Source organism: Leuresthes tenuis, unplaced genomic scaffold, assembly GCF_036924035.1.
Source record: "Leuresthes tenuis unplaced genomic scaffold, fLeuTen1.0.hap1 SCAF_20, whole genome shotgun sequence".
NCBI lineage: Eukaryota > Metazoa > Chordata > Actinopteri > Atheriniformes > Atherinopsidae > Leuresthes > Leuresthes tenuis.
In genome coordinates, this window is record NW_027325374.1 from 10779554 (window position 1) to 10806667 (window position 27114).

Genomic DNA, 27114 nt, shown 5'->3' on the forward strand with positions numbered 1-27114 from the left:
TTTTGTTGGGTCTGCGCCATCAATCAGCAACGTAAATTATGTGCCTCCCCCACATGGTACCACTTAGACATACCAGGCCACATAGCCATTTCCTTACATTCTTGCTGTGACTGCCACTGAGCCAAATGAGTCGATTTATAAACCACAACTCAGAGATTTGCGGGCAGCTTTACAAAAGTTATGACACAACCTCTGTTGTAAAAGCGTCGTAAGTGTGCCGCAAAAGAAAATTTAGTTTGTATTCCTTATAAATACGTGGTGAATAAAGCTGTGATCTTATGTGTATTCCATAACACCATTATATAGCAAGTTTAATTTATCTAGTTTCAATTTGTGGTCAACCAGAGATCGGAGCTGTTGAAAAGACTTTATTGCAATTTACACTTATCTTAAGTGCTTTTTTTTATTTGTTCATCTTGAAATATTTAAAGAAGAAAAATGACATCAGTCAATCCCAAATTAATAGAAGATGTGACCTCCCTTTGCTTTGAAAACAGAATCAGTTCTCTCAGTTTTGTGTTTGTCAGATTATTTGACAGGTAACGTGTTTGAGAGACTGTAAGGAAAGTAAAGGTTCACTAAAGGTGTCTCTGTGGCTTTACTTGCTGATCAAACCTACACAAATGCCCTTGATGTGAATCTAATTTTAGAATGAAAGTTAGAATAATAGAATGAATAAATCTAAAACAAAACATTTGCACTTTCATCATTTGAAAAGAGAAAAGGAGCCTGTACAGGCCATTAAAGCCGTTTTACATGATTTGAATAGACAGACTGGAGACAACTAGCCTGTGGCTAACAATTGTTCACTACAAAAGGTTCAAGAGAACACACCTTGGGAACACACCCAACCAGAAGCTAGTTCAATATCAGTCACATTTAAAGGGTTTCACTATTTGGTGAATGCTGTGGTCACATGGTTCTCCAATTTCATTCAAGCAGTCTCGTACGCTTTCAAACGGCCACCTCAATGATCCTGCTTCTTGTCACCTGCTGCAGAGCGGAGCGAATGCATATAGAAAGCTGCTCTACTGGCTCTTCTTGATTCCTGTGGTGACTTTGCCAGAGTGGCTCACGCAACTGTTTGCTGAGTGCTCACAGGGAAAAGGTGTTTACAAGGGATAAAATGGCAAAAAGAAGCTGGAGTGGAAGTCTGTGATTATGGTCTGAAAGAAGACACAAACTTTTTGGAGGTAAATATGGTTTTTATTTCTTTTTGTGTGTTTCTTTTTTACTTTCCCAACTTGTTGCTTTCTGTTTCTTCGCAGCTTTCTGTTTCTCACCCACACATTTCCTATACTCTCTTCCTTCCGCCTCCCTGTCCTCAGTATTGAGAGGCGGCGGGGGCTGGACATGAGTGCTTTTCATTGGCCTTCTGATAAACTGTTTGCTGGGTTCTGCTGAGCAGAGAGAGGGTAGTGATTTCAGAGGCAGTCTGAAAGCAGAGACTCCTCCTGCTGGCATCTCAAATGATGTGTGAATACAGACAGGACAACATGCACACCATGCTTAGAAACTGAGTAAAGTGATTCCCAAACAAGAGAGGAAGAGGAAACCTCTTCTGTTTGAACTCAGTTGTTGATTTGTCATTTTAAATCCAGGATGGACAAAGATGGCAGAAAGCCAAAGACCTATGTATCCACCTTCAGGTTGGCCCTCAAGCCTCAGAATCGACCAGGCAGTGTGGGGAAGCAGAGAGAGAACGGACTGGAAACCACTGAGAGGATATTATCTGAAAACAAGAAACTGGGAGTCTCATCTGCAGCAGGTAAAGTCCTTAAAACAAGTTAATTCTCTTGAATTCAGTTTAGTTTTGCAACATAGGACCCAGCTTCTGGGTTCTATCATTTTGAACCGTAGATAATATAAAGATAACCGGAACCTATCCCAGTGAGTGCAAAGTTGAAGGAGAAGACTCAAATGCCAGATCAAAAGTAGAGACAGGAAGATGTTCACCAAACGAAGCTATATCTTACCTGCAAAACTCCTTAACAGAAGAAGCTGCTGCCACAGGTATAAAGAAATACGATAAAAATAAGAATTAAATTAGATAAAAAAAATATAAAAAACAAGCAAGGTTTTTGGCAGTGAACAAAGCTCAGCATAGAATAGGGCTGGACACACAATTAACAATGACAAACTGGCCTAAACAAAGAGAATCAGAACCAAGGAGCCTAATTCTTTACAGGGATAATTAGCTATCACAGATGCAATGAATCAACTCACACTGGAAAAAAATGGGAAACCAACTGAGGTTACATAAACACTACAAAGTCAAACGGGATATAAAACTAACCAAGACGCAGAAGGCCCACAGATGTAAAAATGAACATAAATTAAGTTTAGTGGAATACTGAGAATACAAGAAAAGCAAGACGAATCGAACAAAAATCAGAAGATCTTAACAAAACGTTACTACCAAACCCGCAGACTTCATCCCTATAGCTCACCAGTTGTTAAAAGAAGACCAGAGGTCATGTTATACTAATCATATTTATCAGCATCTCGGGGAGGTTGAGTCTCTTAGAAGTAGAGATGGGAAGTGGCTCAACATTGTGTGGGCAAATTGTTCGACTGTTTAAAAATAATATTTTTCAATCTATAATTGCGAAGAATTTGGCGCAATCACATAACAGAAGAAAAAAAAGTATGTTGTTAAACAGAAAAATACAAAGCTAATTCACAGAAAAGGTTAAAAAAAAGCATACAGCTGCTACATTTTCCTCCCTCGGTTCGCTGCTGTGATGCAGCTGATGACATTTCCACTCCTGTCACAATGTGATGACGTTGCCGCTCCCCTGGTCTGGTTCAGATCACAACCTGAACAACCCTATCCCCACTTTCACTTTTCTATTTCCGTGAATACAAGTGTTCTACGTTGCTCTCATCTGCCAATGGTAATAGTTAGGAGTTACAAGCACATGGTTACGATTAGAAAACTAGACTACACAGTTTAGTACTCATTAAGCACAGCTCCTATCAAGCAAAAAGACACAAGCTGCCCCAAACGACTGCCTACTGAAATATTTGCATCTCACAAGTTTTAAGCCTGGATTTTAAGCCTGGACTACATTTTTGATGTGTGGACAAATGTTCCTATTTCACAATTTATGGTGATACTGGGCTGGATTACATAATCTGTGGTACAAAAAAGCAAAAAAGCATATACTACGCTGCTCTCTGAATGACTAATTTTGTGTGGAAGGGCTTGTCCAGGTGCTGAAAAGACCTCCCTGCAGCCCAGGTCCGTCCCCCACTGAAAACGTTTGGTGGTGCAGAGTGTTGTGAAAATAATAGGTGACGAAACAAAGACACGTACAGTATGGCCCTGTTCCAATTTTTTTTTTCGTGTCAGACTCAAAAAGAGCAGCTACGGAACAAAAACTTGCAGTGTTAACTTTTCATATTTGATCTTGGCAAAATACTTGCCAAATAGTTCCAAAAATAGTTTGGTGTTTAAATAATGAGCAAATTGTGCTTGGCCAGATTTCCCTGGAAACAGGGTTGTTTAAGTAATGTAATCTGAGGAATGAGAAAAAGTTCTGAAACTTGGTCTGTACACTGTCCACATCCCGCTGCAGCTCCTGTGTGTGCTTCAGACTGTAACTCAAAACCTTTATGAGGACAAAGCATTAAAACAAAAAAAGGAGAGAAAAGGACCATCTGGGACACTGGAATCTGGTACATTGAATTTGTACAATTATGTCAAAAAACACTGATGAAGGAGCAAACGAGATCATCATAAGTTGATTTTGTTGTTGTGGAAACTGTAACTGAAATAGTCTGTGTTCTCCTGCGATATGAGTGCAATGACATTAAATACAACATGCCTGCCTCCTTTGTTCCCAAAATGAACCCTCAGACAGGCTGATTGAAGGCATTCGACCATCCAGACGCTAGACATTCCAACACCAAAATACACATGTGCAAGCAACATCTGGTGGGAAAATATTGTAAACATCACGCCAAATTCCACATCACTTACAAATGTAACACTCTTGCACCACAGATAAGAGACATATTTTTACATCTGGAATAGTTTCAGTTATCTATTCTCTTGTTATGTTATTTGCACTACTTCATGACTGGGCTGCTGTCTTACGATACATTTCTTTACCAAAACATGCACATCCGAATCTCATTATGAAGAACTTTTCCTGATGGGTCACTGAGGGGAAAAGGGTGAATTCTTAAAGTGAGACTTTTACAACTCCTTTCTGTTAAGATGTCACACAGGTAAAAGCTGAGACTCTGGAAACGCCTCGCTTCACAGAACCACTCAGGGACTGTGCAGTCTGTGATGGAGGTGAAGCTACATTACGGGGAGTTGTCGCAGGAAGTCAACCTCTGAGTGTTTCCTGGCAACATGATGGTAATGAATTACTGTTTCTTTCGAAATACCATTAGGAGCAAGAAAGAGAAGAAAGACAAAGCCAGCCAAAGCTCTCATGTACAATTTCATTTTCGATCTTAATGTTTTTCCCAATTCTTTGTGGTTATCAGGCAGAACGGTGCATTCGAGTAATACTTCCTTCAAAAATGGTGTCGCCTGTCTGACCCTGACCAAATGCTCTTCTGGAAACGCTGGGGTGTACACTTGCATTGCTGAGAATTCAGCAGGAAAGAGGTCAAGCAGTGCAACATTACAAATAACAGGTAGAGTTAGAAATGAACTGCAAACATTGGATGCAGTATGAGTAATCAGCAGAAGCACGGTGAATAGATTTGGGTACATTAAATCCTGTCCATCTCTGTTTACAATGGAGCAGCAACACAGGAAGTCTCCAGAGCAAATAATCAGGAGTGGCACAGCGAGGTCACATTCAAGACTGAAAACTCTGTACTGTCCTCAGAGTCTAAGGAAGAAAGCCACCAGAGAGAGGAAAAGGATAAAGGTAGATTGTAGAATTTAGATGAGCTTCATAAAAGCCTTTGTACTTTTATACACACATAAAATCTCTTGTTTCTGCTATTTTCCTTGATATGAATGTAAAATTCAATATAGATCATTTTAAATAGCTATGTATATCATAATAATATCCAGCAGCTACTTGGCAATTTTAAATATACAGTTCATTGGCTACAATTTGACTGCTGTGTTTGCACATGCAACCAAACATGACTGCTGCCGTGCGATTGGTTAGTCACTGTTTAAATAACCCTATTGTGTAAGTTCACTGACTTCTTCATTGTCCACAGTTATCAGAGACAGCAGCCTTCAAACAAAAGCCTCCACTAGCAAGGGTGAGTGGCGAAAACCACATAATTCAAGTGGATTAGTTGAAATTTATTGCCTTCACACCAAAAATAAAAAATTCTTTAAATGCAGAAACAAACAAACTTTTCCACTTTTCTTCAGGGCCTCCTGTGGAGTTTCTGGACCCACCAGAGAAGGTGGAGGTTCGTGTGGGTGAGCAGGTGCAGCTACTCTGTGAGTTCAGGAGCAGCTCTGTGCCTGTGGCTTGTTGCTGGATTTACAACAAAGCCAAGGTAAAACTTGCAAGTCTCACTTGATTACCCATTTTTTTGTGCACTTAAACTTTGAAATTCTTTTCTCACTCAGTGGACACTTCCGTCTTTCTTCCTCTCCAGGTGGTGGCAGAGGACCCTCGAACATCAGTCAAGAGCACGAGGACGCAAAGCAGCGTGGACATCTCTGAGGCCGTCCCAGACGACACAGGGTCATATACGGTCGTCGTACGAAACCGAGCCGGCTCTGCTCAGCACACAGTATCCCTCAGTGTCATAGGTGAGATTAATTCTTTTCAATATTAAGATTTCACTTGTTCTTTAAAGTCACTTGTTCCTTAAGAAAGGATGCAGATGGACATGAAATAAAAACCCTGTTGAGCAGGAAAAGATGGGAAGAAAATGCACAAACTGTTGCTGTAACAAACTCCTCAACATCATTAAGTTCAGGAAATGGCTCCAATTGTCAGTATCTCCAGGTATATGGTTGAAAGCATTTGCATTTCTCCTCAGACCAGCCCTCTCCACCGGCATCCCAACCTGTTGTTTCCCGGCTCTCCACTCATTCCCTGGTCCTGTCCTGGACTGGCCCCAGCTACGACGGAGGCACGGCCGTGCTGGGCTACATTGTGGAGGTCCGTCAAGAAGGCCCAGATAAGCCTGGGAGCTGGACTGAAATAAGCCGGAGTAAGAACACGTCGTACCACATCCGCTCAGGCTTGGAGCCACTGGGGCTGTACCGCTTCCGCGTCAGAGCTTACAACTCAGCAGGGATCAGTGAGCCAAGCCAGGAGTCTGGGAGTGTCAAGATGGCAACTGCAAGTGAGTGACGTGCTTTCAGTGTTTATGGAATCTGTTGCAAGAAACTAACCTAATATCATCTGCACATTTGTGATTAAAGCAGAAAAGAATGACGAACCGGAGTCTTACGTCACAGTGGACGTTGACACCAAACATAAGATCAAGGACCATTATGATGTCCATGAGAAGCTGGGATAGTAAGTTTTCCTTTCTTATAGATCTTTTCAGCAAATATTAAATCAAGCAAACTTAAAACCAACCAACTGTTAGCTTGCAGAACTGAGAAATTTTAATGCTTCTTACACTCTGAATATTCCAGTGGAAAGTTTGGCGAGGTCTACCGGCTGACCAACAAAGAGACAGGCCAGGTGTGCGCTGGCAAGTTCTACCGAGCTCGCACCTCTAAGGACAAATCAGAAGCTCGCAAAGAGATCCAACTAATGAACAAGCTTCACCACCCAAAACTTGTCCAGTGTCTGGCTGCCTATGATACCCGTTCAGAGATGGTCATGGTCATGGAGTAGTGCGTAATCCTGCTTATTCTTTTTGGGTTTTTTTGGGGGGGTTAACTGTGCTGTAGTTGAGATTTGAGATTTCCAATGCTCACCTAAAGGCAGTGTCTGCAGAGTCGCGTCACTGTTATGTCGCCATGTGCAATCGTGCTGCTGTGGCAATGTTGGTTAAATGTGTGGTTTAAACTGTCACTGACAGTTTTGTAGGTAAAACTGTCAGTTGAAACAAAATCATGTGTAGCAACCTTGGAAAAACATTACTGCACAACAGTCTGCAATATGACTTTAACCAAATATTTGAAGATTTAAGGCCTTGAATCTTAATGATCAAAATACAAGATATTTTGAAAAAAATTTGATGGACATGTACTCTTTAACTGCATTTTGTGGATTTAAGATACTTGCAAGTTGAATAACAGTGCAGTCTGGTGTTGTACAGCAATCTGCATCAAATAAAGCAATAAAACTGTGGCAACAATATTCTTAACATTTTCAGCTAATCAAACCTATTTTAGTCTGTGCCACTTAAGTGGAAGAGAACCAGAGGCATGAACCTGTGTGGTTGTTCATCTGCCTAGTATTGCAGGCGGGGAGCTCTTTGAACGCATCGTGGATGACAACTTTGAGCACACGGAGCCCACCAGTGCTCGCTACATGCAGCAGATCCTGGAGGGCATGCAGTACGTTCACAAGCGGAACATTGTCCACCTGGACCTCAAACCAGAGAACATTGTCTGCGTGGATACAACTGGTATGCGGATCAAGATCATTGACTTTGGCTTGGCCAGTGAACTGGGTGAGTATGTTGGATTTACTGTGGAAATGATCTCAATGATTATTCTGATTTGGCTAATTTGATTTGATACAGCAGATATCCTGTAAACCTCATCATTCTTGCACTTTCCCACAAGGTACAGCGACTTAATCGGGTTGTGTGTACAGGGATGAACTATTCTGATTATGGCTATATCAAAACTCTTATGCTCAAATGTTATTGCGTGAGGCAGGCCTACACAAGAGGTTCAAATTTTTTTTCAGAGGCGAGGATATATGACATTAGTTGTCAAAAGCCTAAATGTTTCTGATTTGGCTGAAGAGTGAACATCCACGAGATGCCTGAAGTCAATTTATTTTTTTTATATCGAAGGGTAGGTTTACCATCTCAGACTTTTAAAAACTTTTTTTTTTTTTTTTAATGAATCGTTTAAAGATTTTCTTACTTTTTTCTTTTACTTTTAAGCCATATATAAAATTTAGTATTTTGCCAACTTCTCAACACATTTTACCCCATTCCATCCTAAAAAATAAAAAGGCAAGACCAGATGAAGTATTTGAATACATGCCAAAGATAAGATCAAGGTGTCTAGAGGCCTACAATGGCGGTTGCGTCATGAACACTTGAGGCAGATGACTGACTTGATATCAGTTTGATATTTGCAGAAAAGTATGTGAGGCGTTTTAAACTGGATGATTCGGACTGGCTGATCTATCTAGTAACCGCTAAACTCTTCTGTTGAATAGACCATACAATGCTCAAATATTCAGGATGGCAGTTTAAAAGGGTTGTTTTGTTTTTGTTTTTTCAGAGGAGGGTAAACCTCTAATGGTGATGCACGGCACGCCAGAGTTTGTGGCCCCTGAGGTCATCAGCTATGAGCCTGTGGGCCTGGAAACTGACATGTGGAGCATCGGAGTCATCTGCTTCATCTTGTGAGTGCGACTGTGGTGATGGTGGCTTTAATTTCTAGCCAAAGTTAGATGTATTAAAAGACCAAACAAAAGTGGACTGTGGAAGACTTGTGACATGTAAGCTCTTAAAAATAAAATAACATGTGCATTATATTTACAGAAGGGACCTTAATGTTTCCATTCTGGATTCATGTAGCTCCACAAATGCAGATTTAGCGCCCTCTGCTGGTGCTCACTTGGTATAACATTCCCCTCGAACTATTCCAGCTGAGCAGCAGCAGGAATAATTAGAATCAACTTAGCCCTTGCCTTAAGATAAAAAAAAAATAAATAAATAAATTAAAAAAACTGACTTGACAAAGAGGGACATGCTGTTTGTGAAAAACATTTCACTAGACAAAGATGTTCAAGCTCATGTTCATTATGTTGTCCGTTCCAGGCTGAGTGGAGAGTCCCCCTTCCAGGGAAACAATGATGCTGAGACTTTAGCTTCTGTGACAGCTGCTCGCTACAAGTTTGACCCGGAGACTTTTGAAGACATCTCTGATGAAGCTAAAGACTTTATCAGTTCCTTGCTGAAGAAAGACCGGAGGTTAGCCTGATTTTGTTTGCACAGATTCTGAGCAACATTTCTCCTCCCACCTTATGAGCAGCATTTGATGGCCTTTTTTTTTTTTTTTGCCCCCCATATTGGTCTCTTCTTCACTCCAGAGGCAGGTTGTCGTGTACCGAGGCCCTCGCCCACTCCTGGATGGCCTCTTTCACACCTCTGAATCGCAGACCTACAAAGTCTCTTAACAAAGACAGGATGAAGCGCTTTCTGGCCAAGCGCAAGTGGAAGGTAGCTTATCAGGAAAGCTTTTGCCAGTGTTGTTAGCCAAGCATAGGATAGATGACAGATCTTTCTAAATGAGTGCTTCCCTGTAATGAATGTTTAATTCTGTTCTCCAAGAATAGACCTTAAGATGGGTCATGAGTGTTGTTGGTCATTCAAATTGAATTTTATTTTTTTATTTTTTTCCCCCTTTCAACCTCCAGAAAACTGGCCAAGCTGTTTTGGCCCTAAATCGAATGGCTAACCTCTCCAACAGGCCAGACTCTCCTGGCGGCTCCTCAGAGGGTAACGCAGACATAATTCGGTCCTAAATCTGCATACATGTGGCAAATGACTGTTTGAGATTGTCACTTCAAGTTTGGTCTTTTGTGATCTGTTTTTCTTCATGATGCACCCCCCCCTCCCGTCATCTAGAGCCAGGCTGGAGCCAAGAGGCAGAGGCGGCCATCCAGTCGCTGGACAGGCAGCTGCAGATTGAGCCTCGCTTCCAGCAGACCCTGAAGGACACCACCCTTCCAAAGGGAGCCACTGCCCAGCTAACGTGCCTCGTCAATGGTACTGACAGAGCTGTCGCACGCTTTGCTGAGCGCAGAAGCACTGACTCAAATACTTTGCTTTCAGTGGAGATAGATGGATGGATATATATTCAACAGTTTTTCCATTTTTACACATCTCCTGGTTCTTATCAAAATGACTAAAACTTACTAAATCTCAGTATTTAACAAAATATCTTGTATTTTGATCATTAAGATTCAAGGCCTTAAATCTTCAAATATTTGGTTAAAGTCATATTGCAGACTGTTGTGCAGTAATGTTTTATTTATTTGTGTAAATTCCAGGCTATCCACAGCCGGACGTGAAGTGGCTGCAGAATGAGGAGCCGGTGTCTGAATCATCCAGAGTGGCCATTGAGCAGGACGAAGATGGGCTCTGCTCTCTGGTTCTGGATGATTTGAGGCCTTCTGACTCCGGGGTTTACGAGTGCAGAGCCAAGAACAAGCTGGGAGAAGCAATGTGCTCTGCCAAGCTGAAAGTGGAGCTGTGAGGCAATGTGTGGATTTCCCTTCTATTTTGTCAACACATGGATGCGCAGTTATTCGCTATGGATGCATACACATGAGTGCGAGGCAAAAAAAGGGTGTGTTCTCATCAAGGAGTTGGTGAAGTTACAGACCCTAAACCCTTTATTTCAAATTACGAGTCACTGGTGCACTCTGTATCCTTAATGTGTGGCTGGCCTGTTCGTCTACTGCTATGCAAGGTTTTGTATTAACACGAGGTGATGATATACACTAGGACAGAGCTCCTCTAATATTTTGCACATTAAGGTATTGTTCACGTTTTTTTTTTTTTTTTTCTTAAAATGCAGTAAAGAAAGCATTTTGTCTGAGGGATAAATGTTACAGTTATGAGTGAAATACTTACAATTTCTGAAATCCACGGATTACTGTTAAATTTCAATTCTACATGAATTCAAAGCAAGGCCTTCAAATGAATGAGAATAATGGAGACCACTGGTTGGTGGAAAACATTTAATGTCTTGCATTGATTTTTATAAAGCCGGTCACGTGCAAGTAAACAGATGGACGGATGGACACATGCTTTGTGGTTTAGAATATGGCTGAAACAGTATTTTCTTATGTAAACATTCTGTGGTTTGACACCATTTCAGTTGAAATGTGTGCGAAATGAGGGTTTCCGGTTCTTTTTAGACAAACTATTATTCGAGTATTCCGTACTCGAGTAGTGTCGCATGACAACTGGTTCTTGGAAAAACGTATTTTGTAGTGAGCAGTTGTTGGAATAAAAATATTTAACATCTTTTCATGCAGATAGTTTCAGGGGTCATTTGAAGGAATCTCCAACATAAGACCCATTCACTGGCTTACAAGGCTTCCCATAATCCATCCATCTGACTAAACTTGATTTATCTCAACATGTATTAAAGTTACTCCCATTTTCTACCACTACGTTGCCAAGTTGCTTTCTTTTTAGTAATGCCCTGAATCAAGTTTCACGTCGTCTGTTTCACTTTATGGGGCCGAATAAAAATGAGTTTTTTCTAAGATCAGTTCCCACAGCACATATTTCTTACTATAAAATACATTAATTGGTCATTTACAGTAGTTTCCCACATTTAAAACCTTTTCTAAAACAAATATATCACATAATTCTGTCTTAATTGACAATGCCACTACCTTTACCTAAACATACTTGATTTGAAGTTATTAGATAACAGGATTTAAAGTGAAACGCACTGATCAACATTCTTGAAATTATCTTAACTGTTCTATGAAAGTCTCTGGATGAAATGGCTCTAAAGTACTTCCGTAAAGAGAACACTTTATTAGTACCAAACGGATATTCCAGACTGAAATATCTCAAGTCATTTTCTTAGGGACTGTTTTAAAAGTTAACCTTTTGAAATAAAACTAGCGTTTAAAAACCTGTGGAAAGTCTATCAGGCACTGAGTCGTGGTCAAAGGAGTGAGGACGTATGCTGCGACGGTACGATGGCCATCCTCACTCTTTTGTAAGGCAGCCTATCCTTATGTGGGTCAGTCCTTTGTGCAAACATGTCCCTGAGCTGGACACACGTTAGTTGTGTTTGCACAAGTCAGATGTCATGGCGCCGGGACACAGTCATCCTCCTACTGTCCCTCTGACGTCTGCTTGATCCTCTTCTGAAGATGATCCCAAGCTTTCAGTACCTTTACAAAGCAAAACCGTAGAAAATCACCACAAAACATGCGACTTTCTCCTTTTCGTGCAATGCGGATAATGAGTGTCTGACCTGTTTCCGAGTGACCTCTGGCTCCCACAGAGTGCTGAGCACAACGTTAGCATGCTCGACCTGCTTGCTGTTTGCCCACTGACTCTGCAGCCTGCGCAGGGCGTCTTCTGTGCTCACACCATCTCGCTCCGTTATCCGCAACACGGCCTGGGAGGGGAAAGCCAGAAAGAGAGTTTCAGAAACTCTTTATGCATTTAGCCGTCGCTTTTATCCAAAGCGTCTAAGTTCAAAGTTCCCAGTTGTTCATGGACTGTTGTCAGAAGAAGGGACGCTAAAAAGTGTCAAACATGTCCTTGTACCAACCTTTTGAGATGTGTTGCTGACAGCAAATTCAAGGTGAGCAATACATATTTTCTTCTTTTAAACTGCTTTAAATCGAGGCTGTGGTAAATGCAGCGGTCTGTATACGCGTTTGCTTTTTTAAATTATTCATCACATCCACTTCACACTTGGTGGGCGTCTTACTGAAGATGCAGGTGTTGAGCGTGAAGTCGTGAATGTCTGGTTCACATAATTAGGCAAAGTATGCCGGTTAGTTGCGAAAGCCGAACATCAGAAAACTGAGGATAACCTGCATGTGAGGGTTGTAGAGAATGGCTTTCACCACATGATGTGGTTCCACATGGTTCTGTTAAGGCAACTAATACAAGGAGTTTTGTTTTTTTTCTTTAATTATTCAGTCACCGTCTCTTTTAGTAGAGGCTCTCTTTCTCTGGCAAACACTGTACATACTGTGCACCACCACACACCTTTCACCTCAAAGCAGCCCAAGAAATGAAGAAGAAAGCATGAACCTTAAAGCCTTTAGGGAACACCTGTGAATTCTAACATTTTCCTACATTCTGCATGCGAGGCGTTCAGGGGACGTCTCTGAAGTCTCACAACAAAACAACAACATGGAATCCCCTTTACCCACATAAGCTCTGCTCCAGTACATTACAAATTATTACAAATTAGGAAATGTGACACAGTCATCCAATACATTTTCCTCACTCATTCTCTGTTTTATTGACGACTGGGGGTCAAAAACATATTACCTCCTCTTCAGGGATGATGGTGACCCAGACCTCATGCACCAAGTCTTGCCAACCGGCCTCCAGAAGAACAGCTGCGTCCACCACACAAACCTGTTTACCTGCAAACAATCATGGAACCTTTTAGGGACAAATAGGACAGAAGAGATAAAAGGCAGCTTGAACATACAACGAGCAACAACCCGAGCTGGAATCCACCTCCTTAACTGTCAACTTCTCTGCTCATTTGCCATTTTAAAGGTTGCACTCACTCAAAAACACTGCACATTCTCTACATAACAGTGATAAAACAACAGTGTCTTCAGACAGTGGCCTTGGACAGGAGTGTCCTTATTCAATTAGTGTGTTAGCCTGCTCTTTTTTTCTTTTGTTCCTCTTTCTGAGCATAAAAAAAGGCCTACAAAGTTAAAAAGCCACTGCCCTCATCAAAGGGAGTCGATGTCTTTCAAAGGAGGTTCTGCTCCTGAACTGTCAGACATACTATGTTTGTGGTTCAACCTTTTCTTTCATTTCCAAACAACACCATCATATGACATATTTGCATAACTCCTGCTGTGTGATTGATCTGGCACGAACAAATAATGAGCAGCGAAGCTGCCCTCCACCTGAATGAGACTAAAACTGAGCACTTCAGACAGGAAGGAACAAAATGCAGAATTTAATGTTAAAACCGGCAAATATAGCAACATTAAGGAACCGGTTACTGAGAACCATGGACTCTAATATAAGAAGTGAATTAAAAGCTAGAGTTGGAACTAAAAGAAGAGCTAAGTTTAAAAAGTCAAATAATACAAAAAAATGTACATCCTTAATAACATAACATCCACACAGACAGAGGACAGTCCTGGGATTAACAAGTGGAAAGTTATCCAATACCTTCGCCTTTGGCTTGGTTGATTCTGTCCTTCACTAGAAGAGCAATCTCAGGCCATACAATGCCTGTCAGGGCTTTTAATCGCTCCTGCAAGAAAAATATCATCTGTGCTCAGCTGCAAACGTAAAATGGGAAATGTCAACAGAAATAGAGTAATGTGCTGAAACATAACGCATACGGTCACATTACCTGGTTTCCAAAAACCTTCCTGCCTAATACGCGTCTGTCGATGGTTTTGTCTTCATTTAGGATTTCTACAGGAAACAAAGAATAAAACTCATCAATGCACCGGTAAGCAGGACGTTTTAAGTATGACATTTAAACAGAAACCATGAAAACTGAAGCTACGGGGAAATCTATTTTTATCCCAAATCTTTGTCCTAATGCTGGTCTGGCTTAGAATAATTCCCTTTGTTGTGCATTCATTTCACTGCTCTTATGCCTCATTTAGATATCCTTCATCATGATATACCCGATGAAGCTCAGGCATACGAAAACGATGTTAAAAAAGATTCGACAGCCAGCAAAACGGCGCAAAGAAGCTCTTTTTTCCAAGTGTTTTCTGGTTTAATCTTTTCCCTTCGACGCACCTGTTGCTGGTCTAACTATGCAAAACACATTTTTTAAATCTAGGAGATACCATGAACTGACCGAGTTTAACGCTTCAAATTTACATCATTACAATATTTGGCGTGCTATCCCTGCTACTATTCATGACCGATAAGTCAAACTTATTATTCTTATCGCTTACTGTAAAAACCGAAAACGGCTGAGGATAGCAGAAAACTTTCGTAGAAGGACCTGGTCTCATCCAAGAGGATTCCTCAGTGTTCAAAGTTTGAACTGAGCAGACGTGACCTCATAAAATCTTAAACTTTCTCGTTGGTTTTGGTAGGTGTAAGAAACGAGTGCATTCACCATTATCGTCTGAAAGCGCCTTCGGCTTACAGAAAATAAAGAATTTATTAATCATGGTAGTTCTAAATTCTCACTGAAGTGGTTTGGAAGTGATAAAGGACTGAAATGCTGAATTTCCTTCAGTAACTGAATCTAAACGAACACTTAACCGAGGTCAAACTGAGCTTCCATCAAACTCAAATCAGGGACATCTGAGTCGTCTTTGACCTTTGACCGGTGTGCCAATCATGCCAGTCAATAAAGTGTTTAAAGATCCATCGTGACAATCATCCATTTCATCAGGACAAACCTGCCTCTTGGTAACACAAAATAATCCTTGCAACCGTAACATGAAGTGAAAGCTCAGCGTTTTCTCACCTGACCCAAATTCTTCAACCACCCTGTGATAGCCTGCTGTGCCGAGCTGGTACACTTCATGACCCAGTTTGTCGCAGTCTATCCGGACTGCACCGAGAGCCTCCAGCTGCTTGGCGATGGAGCTCTTGCCACTGCCGCTGCCTCCCGTCAGGCCGATGACATACGGAAGGGGAGGGAGATGAGATGTGTCCTAGCACACAGGAGACAGGAGAAACCAGGCTGCAGGACGTACAACAATCAGTACAGGGATCAAGCTGAAACTTGAGAGCATGGGTGGAGGTGGAAAAAAAAAAAAAAAGGAATAATCTGTACATTTGCCCCGGCGAGGAAACAAAGAGTTTCGAGTCTCCTCGAGCAAACCATTCACCCTCACAGTGAAAACTGTCTCATGTTCAGCTATTTGGGTCTATCAGATTCTTATTACCTCAAATCTGTCTGACACCTTCCTCTCCAGCCAACTTTAACAGAATCTGTCATCTGACAGGACAATCTAAATCATATTCAACTTTCACCCAAGGTGTCTGTACTGTATAGTTACAAAATAATCAGAAAAATCTCCAAGAAGATCTGCCCCCAGTGTCTGAAATAAATTTAAAAAATAAGACGGAAATTAAAGCATTCTTTACAGCTAAAACCTATAACCGTTTTACTGTTACAAAACAGTCAGTTAGGTTTCATGTTTTGTTCCTGTGAATGATTAAAAAACCCAAAGCGCTTCAGGGTAAAAATCTGAGAATTACTTTCTCGAATCCCTTGGCTTCACTGAAAACATTTTTCCACATCTTTCTGTTCCTTAAATCAATTGATGAGACCTTAATGGCAAAATAAAAAGGCTGTTAGAAACTGTTTCATTCTAATTATCCTTAACAGTGGTGGTTGAAAGTTTGTGAACCCCTTAGCATTTTCTATAAACCCACATAAATACAATCTAAACCATTCTCAGATTTTTACACAGATCCAAATAGTGGACAAAGAGAATCCAGCTTAACAACATCATACTTTGTCATTTAACCCATCTGAATAATGGGTTTGGTTGGTTTTGTAACCTTTTCCAACTTGCTAAGAATCAACAACTTTTTAAAAGATATATCTTTAGATGTTCTTTTGTCTGCACAACATGATATAAACTAGCAAAGTCTTAAGTTACAAGTCAGATGATTAAAGAATCATGATCTTTAAATAAATGGATTACTTGCACCGAATTGCCACCCCAAGAACTAAAAACACCTGACATCAAGGCTCACATACTTTTGAAATTCTGATGATGGCTGAAGTCACAGTTACGCAGAAACAAAGAGATTCTGGAGGGTTCATAAACCGGGCCACCCCTTTCACACCCCTGTCACACCCCTTTCCTTTGCACAGAAATCCAATAAAAAAATTAACTGAGTTCTGGAGCTTACTTTTGGGGGTGTCAGGAGGGTACCCAGCAGACGAGAGCGTAGACTGGAAGAGCTGATCTTCTCCTCTTCAATTTCAGTGTGGTGGGCATCCTTAAGCAACTGGATCTCATGAAGGACAAGAGCTGGCAGGCCCTGATTCAGGAAGCAGACAGCTTAGGAATATAATAAATATGCTATCGTGTGTATGCTTGTTTTAGGATTCTCTGTCACATTAAACTAGAGCCTATGTAAGTGAGCTGCTGTTGTGATATCTGCATCAATTCATTTGAATTAAATCAAGCAAGTGAACTTTATTTCCATAATGAAAACTGGCACACTTTTATACGCACTGAGCTACCAGAAGTCTTTAAAATAACTATTCAGTTAATCTCAGGTGAGTTTAAAAGAGTTCTGGTGTTTAGAATCCGAACCTGAAAAGAATTCAGACCCTCTGAAACTGGATCATTGTTCATTCTTTCTATGGATTACTCAAAACGAATGCAGCTCTTATCTTCCTAAAAAAAAGAGTTTCGTCCTGATAAAATACGCTGAAAGTTAATTTGATTGTATCAAAATGAATTTGTGCATTTACTTGCTGTTTTAAAGGCACGACCAGATGTCCACAACTGGCAAAATAACCAAATTTTACATCTCAACGCAATGTGTCACTGCTCATCTCTTAACTTACATTCTCAATGCGTTTCTTGTTTACAGCCTCGCCTCCTTTTCTTGTCTCCTCGCTAAACACAATGCACTTTAGCAGGGGGTCCACTATTGACACTCCAAAGGGGTCTTCAAGAGGCACAATCTCCACCTGCAGAGAAGGTTTGGCGTCTTGCAGGAACTCCTGTAGTCTCTGGACCCGCAGAGAGTACGGCTCTATCAGCTCCTTTAGCACTTTTTCTAAACCCAGGGAGGAAAGGATGTCACGGGGACTGGCTTCTGATGGTTGTTTTCAGAGATCAGTTATATATGATTTTAACTATACATTAATTAATTGACCTAAAGGCTTAAAATTAACCACTCACTTTTAAGCATTGCTTGGTCGCACACACCAATGGTGAGCCTTCTATTGGTCAGCAGACATGAGATGTTAAGTAACGTCTTGTGGGCCCCATGAAGACGATCAAATGTCCCCCCTACCACCACATCAGTGTAGGTCTTTAAAGGTTCTGACTTTTCCACTTGATTTTCCAGCATGTGCCCATTCTCCTGCAGCTTCACTAGCTCTGGGTGAAGCAGCACTGAGGGCAGACCGGGCCTACAGACGTAGCAGTGACCAGTGTACTTCTCCAGACACTGCGTGACCTGATGAGACTGATGTGGTTCCTGCAGCGCAAAGTCTGTTAGCACCACCTCTGGGGAGTGAGACAGAGGTTGTGGCGTGGGGAAGGGGCAGTTCGGAGTCGTGGTCCCGCTGCAGGCAGCTGGAGGAGCGCGCACATTAGTCAGCAAAACACGAACATCTAAGTGCCCGCATACATCCGCTGCATTGCTGTAAAGGCGAGTAATGAGCGTGGACAGGTCCACCACTGGTGGAATGAAAACTGGTCGAGGCTGGCTCCCGCCTCCCAAGTTCAAGCCAGGATGGAGGTGGACATACAGTGTGCGGTCAACAAGCTGAGCTGCCGAGCTGAGCACTGGAGCGATGCGCAAGGGGAGGGTGTGGAGAGGAGACGTCAGCACAAGGATGCCCGTGCTGAACATGGACATGTTACTCGCTGGTGTCACGGGGACTCACAGTAGGCACAGTATTTGAGGAGTCACTCTTATGGGGTGAGTAAACACAGGAAGCACTGAAAGGGAAAGACAGAGTGAAGAAAGAATGCATTATTTTACATTAAAATGACTATATTAGCCGCGCAATTTCTAAAGCCGCGGTGGTAATCTATTTACTGTCATGTTCTGAAATGCAGTTAGAAGTATAAAGGGGACATTCTAATGACATAACACGCAAGCACATGTTTTAATGACATTTAAGGACGACACTATTATAAATTTTACATGCAAAACTAGATCAGCCAGGAGGCTTCCATATAAGTAATACACGGATTAATTTGTCAGATAGCTGTTTGGCATTTTTAGATAAGCGGCGTGGGCTCATAACTTCATAAAGCCTGTAAATGGAAGCGACGGCTCACTACTCTGACGCCAGATAAAGTCATATTAGAGCTAATTAAGCAAAAAGACAACATAGACATAAGCTGTAAAATAAAAACTTGGCTCTTTTGTTCAGTAATGTTGTGCCTTACTGATTAATGTGATTATTAAATTGTCATTTTTTTAAGAATCAATAACAGACAACACCAATATAGATATATATAAATCAATAATACAAAGGTTATGTAGCAATATAAAATTTTACTAACGCTATAATGGCAACATGTCTATAATTGTCTAAGTAATTCTTCTGCAATTCTTCTGCAATCTAATTAGCCTCCTTTAGAATATTATCAACATTGTTCTTGTCCAGCTGAAAAACTAGATTACATAATAAACATACTTATAAATTATAAGGTTAAAGTTTAAGTTTAGGTTTAAAGTATCAGTAAATTATAAACGTTCTCTGTTGCCACGGTGACAGTAACAGATTAAACCCCGAGACGTTGTGCCAGAGTCCGCCTACACACTCTCACTTTAGTTTGCACAGGTGACAACAAAGCGCTCTTTACACCTTTAAATTCCGGAGCAGGTTCAAACAACCATGCAGCTCAAATGGTGTAGGGAAACAACTTCTGCCCTTCTCATACCGCCCCCAAGAAACATGATTGGAAAGACACTGAAACCTTAGCGTGTTATTGGTCGCACTGTCAATCATCGACCAATCAAATAACAAAACGCTTTGAACGTGAATAGAGCTTGTAACTCAGTATCTTGAGGTCTAAGTTGTTTAGCCAATATGACCTCTTGCTAGCTAGCTGCGGACTAAAGGACGGCAGCAGAAATGCTCACAAACAAGTAAACTGTGAGACCTGAGGTGAACTTATAGGGAGTCAGAGCTAGCTAGCTAAATCAGGAGCTACAATGATAACCTATTGCATGTAAAAAAAATAAGCGACAACAAAATGCCAATTTCAGTCCAAAGTGAAAAGAATAACGACTTGACTTTTGGTACTGTCAAAGATTATATACAGTCCGTATTTTGGTCCTGACGACATGGTGCGGCCCATAAACACAGCAACAGTAAATCCCTCTGAACTGACAATCTGGCAGATATTTACACTTGCAGTTTAGCAGCAGCTTACCTCTGTTGAGCAGATCTACAGCAGGAAGAAACACGGATTAATAGTGCGGTACAGACGTATAAATATTCACATATTTACAGTGCAGATCTTACACTCTTCAACAAGGAACTGTTTTCAACTTCTCCACCCCTTTCCAAACGGCTAAGGGGCACCAACTAGTGGAAGCCACTCACGGATGAGCTGAGTAGGATAATCACGTGGCCATTTTTGTGCGCCGTGATTGGTTGAGGGAGCAGCAGCGAAAAGTGGGACACGTTGACCCATGCAAGTAACCAGCTGCTGCAATGTTGTGTACTATGATAATATTATGATACAATGATTCAGCAAAATTATGTAGCTGACACGAAGAAATTTAAATAATATGCTGTTTTGTAGTCTACTTGATTGCACTTCGGAAAAAATTAAATACAATACATTTTAGCCTAGTTAATTAAACCGACAGAAAGAACTTTTCAGGGTAATATTTTTAAGATTTTTACATGAAAGAAAAGAATCTGTGAGAGCACAGAATCCACTACATTATTCAATATCAAAACAATGGTTTTCAACATATGACAGCTCCCTAAAGTGTATATTTTAAATGCCCATGATCACACATCTGCTCCTCTCTAAACTTCTTAGATATTGAAATAGTAATCAGATAATGTATCATCAAATCTTACAAAGTTGTTGTAAATTTATCTGGTGACTTTTAAGCCCAACAGTGAAGCTGCGTACACGCCGCCTTACTATTGAAATATTCACATACTCCACAGCAGTCATGGGATACTTTAATATGTATATATACACATATAAAATCAATATTAAATTCCAAAAAAGTATAAGTTGACCGCTTGAGAATAATTGTTTTCTAGTCCTAACTCACGCAAGTGTCTTCATGTATTGACTGATTGGACACTCTCTCCACGTTTGTTTCATTTACACGCAATCTGTAGTTACACTTGTTGAACTGGAACATGTTTTTAGTCTGTGTCACTGGCATGTCAAGATAGATGACCTTGTTTTATTCCCAACTGTGGCTCTACAAATCCACACTGAACCGATGGGTCCATCTTTGGAGGATGAAACTGGACTGCAAGTGTGCTTTCTTCAGGCAAGTTGCCTCAAAGCCATCAGTTTTTCTCCACTGTATAAGAAAACTTTCTGTTGGAGACTGTCAAGGTCAACAGTTTACAGGAAACGTAGAGTTTGTGACATGTTCAGGTGAATACCGCTGGCGAACTGATTCTCACATCTGAAAAGGTGCCTTCCTCGTATTACAGACATGAGGTTGATCTACAACAGGCAAATAGCAAGAAATCAAAGGTAGATGTTGACTTTTAGAAGGACCAAGGGATCCTGACGGTATTTAATATTAAATTGGAAACTCATTTGAGCGCCTGTGAGTTAAATTTTGATGGCATGCGAGATTATCACTGACACAATTCACTAAGCCTGAGACAGTTGAAAAAAATCCACCAGTCATAAAAACAAAAGAATTCATGGCAATAACAAAAAACTGAGGCAAACAACCACTCATACGGAAGATTTTTTTTTTAATTTTCAATTTATACTCAAGGCCAACAATTTGTTTTTACAAAAATAATAAAAATAAATGAAGTGTTATCTCCATATTGTAGAAAGAGTAGCACGATGAAGCCCTGGGGTTAGCTGGGCAGAGGCATTGCATAAGTAGAAAAAAAAAAAAGGGAATTATCAACAAAAGACCCAACAGATTCAAGTAAAAAGTCCTGTAATCATAATGAAGTCATATATTAAAGCCATTTGGCAACTCTTGAAAATTAAGACTCTTCATGGGTTCTACTTTTGGTCAGAGGAATCAAACTGAAGCCCTTCACAAACTCTCTTCGAGACATTTGCAAGCAAAGTGCTCAGCAAGACTTCAACGTAGCTTAAGAAATGTAAGTTGGTACAGTAACGTTTCAGAATATTTAATCAAAGTATGAAATTCTTGATGGTAAGCCTGCGGCGTCAGGCGTGACATCTTCAGTGGATTTACATTTATAAACATAGATGCATTCTGCTCAGTTCAACTCCCCTGCCCCACGTAAGGCCTACTAACATGTATCAGTTTACTTTCTTATCGCTGGTGCTATCACTGGCAGCTGTGTCATAATGGCACTTCTCCACACATCGCCTTGGAAACCATCCTCTTACACGTTCTCCAGCTAGAAGAAATAAAAGCAGAAGGAGTGGACAATGACACGGCTGTTTCTGTCAATCTGAAAACGGGTAAGACACAGCCTCCTGGCAAGTTTGTTCACATGCAAGCTGAAGCGACCATAAAACGATAAAAGGCAGCAGAAAAAGCATCTTATTTTACCTTTCATGTCCTCCTTGCTCAAAACTTTGTCTCCGTACATCCACCATCTACAATGAAAAAAAAATACATTTGTGGACCAATAACAGGGAGCACAGCCAACCAGAGTCGACAGAATTATGGTCAGCGTTTCTGTAGGGATCAACTTACTTGGTGCCACGGGTAGCCAGGATGGTGTCCCCCTTACTCAGGGGGATCCTGGGCTCCTCAGTGCAGGGGGTTCTGAAAAAGGTTTGGAGACCCTTGTTGAGAGGGCAGCAAGCCCCATTGTAATCCTCCACAGCCTGGTACTGGACCTGCTGGTCAAGCAAATAAAAGACCAGGTTATTCTACAGGAACACTGTGATTGTTATCTAGGCTCAGACGTTTTTATGTGTCTAAACTCTTTCATATTAACAGTCCTTTTTACAGAACCAACAGTGCGTGCCAAATCTGCCAGACTCATCAGACATGAAGGAAAAATTAAGGTTCCTTATGATTTTAACACTAACCTGTTTGCATATGAGCATTGCTAGTTTGATAAACAAAAAATTAAACTCTGTTTCATCACATTTTGGTACATTTGCATAATGTCATATTGAAAGGCACATGGCTATAGCTGCTGGATAAATGTTGAATATTCCACTCCAGGACCAGTGACATGTTTGGAACATACGGCATAAGATATCAAAATGTGTTCATGCAGTGTTGCCTTCGGCAGGTACTTACACTTCTCACTCGTTTATCAGCTTTCTGCTTCAGCTGCTCAATCTGTTTAAAAGAAGAGCGACACGTAAACACGTTTTTTAACACGCAAACCTCAAACCCAGTGCTAAAAATTAAACCTTCCGGCAGTAATGTGGGTTACGGAAAACTTGCTCTAGTTAAGAGTGCAAGTCAGTGAACATCAGCTGGGTTTTTTTATTTGCACCTAGAAGATGTGAATAAGAAAAGATAAAGAATGGAAAAGGTAAACATCTTAACACCTCCTCTAACGCACAGCAAGGTTCGTATACTTGACACAGGTGTCGTTTGGCTGTTTTGAAAAAGACTGGATGTGTATTAGGGGGAATGGAAACAAACTTTGCAACTGGTGTCTGACCTGGCAAAGATTAACGCGACACGTTTCCAGTCTGAGCCAGTAAAAAGTAAAAATCCCACCAATTAATAAGTAACTCCTGATGTAACTCCTTTTCAATTTTCCTCTTGTAGATGTTCACCGTAGTATCTGTGATAATCTTTTCCCTCCACTACCTATGAGCTCTGGTTTCCTGTTAGGACAACAGCTTCTATTAAATTACAACCACTAACAACATGTCCTACATCGCAGCCACTACAACACTGAAAAGTCTAGTTTTACATGTCTAGTTTGCATTTCTTTTTGGGGGCTTTTCCAAGGATAGCTTTGGATTTGCTTTGCTAATCAATGGACACTTGGCTAATATAATAATAAATGACGAAACTAAAAACACAGATGCCCCCCATCAACTAACTCAGTACCAAACTGAACCTACAGTTAAGGTGTGCTGGTGACACTTGGGATGAACAGGCCATTCAGTGCCATCCCCTTTAGGTGTCCCTGACCACGTGAAGACTTGCTTAAAGTTCAGCCAGCGGCTGCCGAGGTCGTAAGGGAAGATAAACTCCTCTCCTGTTTGGTAGTGCTGTATTCTGTCTTTGGCCTGGTGGGAAAAAAAAAAACTGATCTTTATGCTAAATTGTATTGACAGATGATACAGAACTAGGTAATAAACATAAACTTTTTGTTTTGAATCATTATTATCGTTAACTATGATAATCAAATGGTGAAAACAAGCTTATGGGAAATCTTTTAAGACAACATCATCTCTTCATAGATCAAACGTCTACTTAACTAAAGTTTATTACAAAAAATGGCGTGAAATCAAAAACATTCTGACCTTCTCCTCAATCCAGGATTCAATTGAGGTTTTATTTCGAATGATAACTTTCATCTGAAAAGAAAAAAGAAAAACAAGTTTTCACTCGTTCCAGTGCTCAGTACTTCAAGTAAATGATTGTTTCACTCTTTTTTTGGTCTGCATGTATTCATAGGACTGTGGTGCATTTCTGCGCCTAATTCACCTACATTACATTTACATTATTAGGGTCCTTTGCTGTAAGAATTATTGTCATCAGGGTTCATATAAGTGTTCTAACATACCGATTGGTCATCAGACTTTTTTTCTCATCTACGTTTGCCTTTTAATGAAAACAAAGCTCGCAAGATTTGATGAGGCAAAGTTAAGGCTGAAATTAACATGTCACCAGGAGCTTGAGTGAACTGGGAACCTTTGGAAAAACCTACCTGTATGAAGAAAAGCATACCAACGGCAATAGTGGTGCCCAGTGCCAAACCTAAGGCAAAGAGTGTGGCGGCAAAGGCAGGCACACTGAAGGGCATGAGGGGCTGGAACTGACGAACGGCACTCATGTCAATCTTTACAGTACTCCAGCCGAAAGATATCTGCAGTTAGAAAAAAAAGAAAACAGCTTCAAGAGTCTTTCTAGAGCTGAGAGAACAGGCCATCAAAAGCCAGGTGGGACGACAGGAGGGAACTACTCACCCTCTCATACAGCTGGGTGTACATGGTCATAATGAAGATAATGGCAGCATGAGAGCATCCCAGTGGAGCCAGCAACAGGAAGCTGGTGAAGTAGGCATGGTTGAAGTGGCCGCAACAGTTGTTGATCCAGGGGCAGTGGTGGTCCATCTTCATCACACACCTGAGGGAAGGGGCATTGAATGGTCATTTGCGAGGACACAAGAGTGACATCCTGCATCTTTCTTTTTTTTTTTTTTAAAACCAAACTAAATTAGTTGCACAATTTTTGACAAAAATACTTATCGCATATCAGTCTACAATGTGTTGAAGCCAATCCTTGTTGAGTTCTACCAATATGAACCAAATGTCCTTCTGTCACCCACTTATTCCTTATAGGTCTCACAACCATCTCACCCAGGAAAGAAAAAACAGCTCTCCCGCTGGTTATACGTGTACTTGCCTGTTACACTTTCGACAGTGGTGAGATCTGGGAGCTTTGTACCCCTGGCACAACCTGCAGTACTGTAGGTATTGGGTTTCTTGTTGATTCTCCTGTTTAACAATTAAAACCATATATCAGATGCCTGATGTCACTTTACTAGAATTACAAGATGTAACATTTTTTTTTGTGGACATACTGGCATTTCAGTCTGTTCAAACGTTGTCACAAAAGTCAACTATAACGAGAAACAAGGTCATTCTTACTGGTTTCCAGCCAAGAGGAATGTATCCAGGTCCAACAAACATAGCGTTGAAGTAGTTATAGAGGATTAGGACAGTCCAGTTGATGAGCATGAGAAAGTTGATGCTGCCTCCTGTAGTGTCAAGTGGCCAGTACCAGATAATGGAGTCTAAAATGGCCATAGTTGAGCATATGGCAATGACGGAGAGAGCTATGACTGGGCCCCAGTGGCACAATCTACGAACCTCATGGAGGTTCTCAAATGTCACAAAGGTAGACATGAAGTTCATCTTTTTTCACTAAGGGGTTAGTATTCGTATTTTGGTTCTTGAGTTCCTGAAGTGTATTGACTTTTAATATGCTACTTCTTTCCTCTGTTATCTTGCAAAGTTAGCGGTGAAAGCAACACATGTGTTTTTTCTCGTCCTCTGAGAATCCAGCAACTATCCTGGCCTTGAGTCACTTGGGCTCTCTGTGTCCCATTGATCCTTGCTCTGATGAAGAGCAGCATCCTCTCCTGTTAACCTTTGAAGCACGCTATCCTTGTGACAGACTCAAATTCCCCATCTGTGAGAGAGAGAGATAAAGAAAGTGTTGGTATATTTAAAAAGTAAAGTACTGCAACGCAAGCAGGGGTGAGGCCCACTTTTGTCATCCAGGAGTTGGTTAAACTGTGTCACTACATACAAACCGACAGTCAATAACTATTTCATACAAAGTAAATTCACAGTCAGTGGTAAGTAAACATTAAACAATTATGGAAAAACCTGCCATCAAACGTTTTAAAGAACAGGATTATTTATTTTTCGAAAAAAGATGTTGATTCATTTCTTCTATTTCAGTTCGATGATGGTGGATTCCCTTTCTGCAATATCGATATAGTAGATATTCAGGTAGCAACATTGCAGTAGCTTTTACACTTAAAAGTAAGCGTAGCAAAATATAACATGGGTTATATTTATATCTTGCACAACACATTAACTATTCACAAGCGCGACAATTAATCAAAAAGCTAATGCACTGAGTAATTAACTACTAATTCGCTTTTGTCGTCAAGCTAGCTCATTCGGACCAGAAATAAAAGCATTGCAACATTACATGCAAACAGACAGTTGCAATTATAGGGAAGACAAATCAGCCCTCTGCTTTACAGTTCAGTATATGGGCCTTTCACATGAACATTTGCTTGGGAAACCTATTTCGGTTTTGCATCATAGGTGCAGCAGTTAGCGAAGGTTAGCTTGCTCATCAGCTTCAGCAAGCACTTACAAGACAAACGGTTAATGCGGAAATATTGCCATGAGACGTAAAGAAAACATGCAGATATAAAGCTATAAAAGAGCTATTTTGTATGCGCACTTGAACGGTTTGTGTGGGTAAAGAAAAAAATCTGTCACTTAAAATTACGAACCTGGTCACTTCCTTGGCTCTTCTCTTCAAATTCTCTTGTGTACTGGGAGGAACCTTTCTCGTGCTCTCTTAGCCAATACGCTCAACCATTTGTTGACATTTTTTTATTCCATGCAGTTAATTACTTGCTTGCCACAGAGATTAGAATGTTTCACGTGTTCGCCTGCAGCAGAGATACATAGAAAGAACATTTTCCCTTTCACTTTCAGAATCCGTCTAAATTTCATAAGCAAATAGAAAAATAACAAG

The 27114-nt window shown here is 40.8% G+C and overlaps 3 protein-coding genes across 5 annotated transcripts; 1 reads left to right on the forward strand and 2 right to left on the reverse strand.

Annotated features, from left to right (window-relative positions):
• Positions 1-989: 989 nt before the first annotated feature.
• On the forward strand, positions 990-11127 carry LOC140279009 (myosin light chain kinase, smooth muscle-like). Its single transcript, XM_072374183.1, has 18 exons — positions 990-1193; positions 1602-1768; positions 4226-4372; positions 4504-4656; positions 4770-4895; positions 5200-5244; positions 5360-5490; positions 5593-5749; positions 5983-6291; positions 6371-6467; positions 6590-6793; positions 7361-7578; positions 8369-8492; positions 8911-9063; positions 9183-9312; positions 9510-9591; positions 9721-9861; positions 10146-11127. The coding sequence occupies exons 2-18, from the start codon at positions 1603-1605 to the stop codon at positions 10349-10351; spliced, it is 2589 nt and encodes an 862-aa protein (XP_072230284.1). The 5' UTR covers positions 990-1193; position 1602; the 3' UTR covers positions 10352-11127.
• coasy (CoA synthase) lies at positions 10856-20077 on the reverse strand. 2 transcript variants are annotated; one of them, XM_072374185.1, is made up of 10 exons: positions 19911-20077; positions 17694-18461; positions 17354-17568; positions 16687-16818; positions 15284-15473; positions 14198-14262; positions 14011-14095; positions 13138-13235; positions 12101-12247; positions 10856-12017 (listed from the first exon to the last, which is right to left on the reverse strand). In XM_072374185.1, exons 2-10 carry the CDS (start codon positions 18376-18378, stop codon positions 11958-11960), a joined length of 1677 nt encoding a protein of 558 aa, XP_072230286.1. In that variant the 5' UTR covers positions 18379-18461; positions 19911-20077; the 3' UTR covers positions 10856-11957. The 2 variants fall into 2 exon arrangements, with proteins under 2 accessions (XP_072230286.1, XP_072230285.1); XM_072374184.1 differs by lacking the exon at positions 19911-20077 and having other exon boundaries at positions 17694-18462.
• Positions 20078-21437: 1360 nt separating this feature from the next.
• Positions 21438-27062, reverse strand: zdhhc6 (zinc finger DHHC-type palmitoyltransferase 6). Of its 2 annotated transcripts, none has more exons than XM_072374135.1 (11): positions 26867-27062; positions 25479-26022; positions 25234-25325; positions 24795-24954; positions 24536-24694; positions 24129-24182; positions 23724-23891; positions 22939-22980; positions 22381-22526; positions 22234-22280; positions 21438-22078 (listed from the first exon to the last, which is right to left on the reverse strand). In XM_072374135.1, exons 2-11 carry the CDS (start codon positions 25743-25745, stop codon positions 21978-21980), a joined length of 1236 nt encoding a protein of 411 aa, XP_072230236.1. In that variant the 5' UTR covers positions 25746-26022; positions 26867-27062; the 3' UTR covers positions 21438-21977. The 2 variants fall into 2 exon arrangements, with proteins under 2 accessions (XP_072230236.1, XP_072230235.1); XM_072374134.1 differs by having other exon boundaries at positions 22381-22529.
• Between the last annotated feature and the right edge of the window lie 52 nt (positions 27063-27114).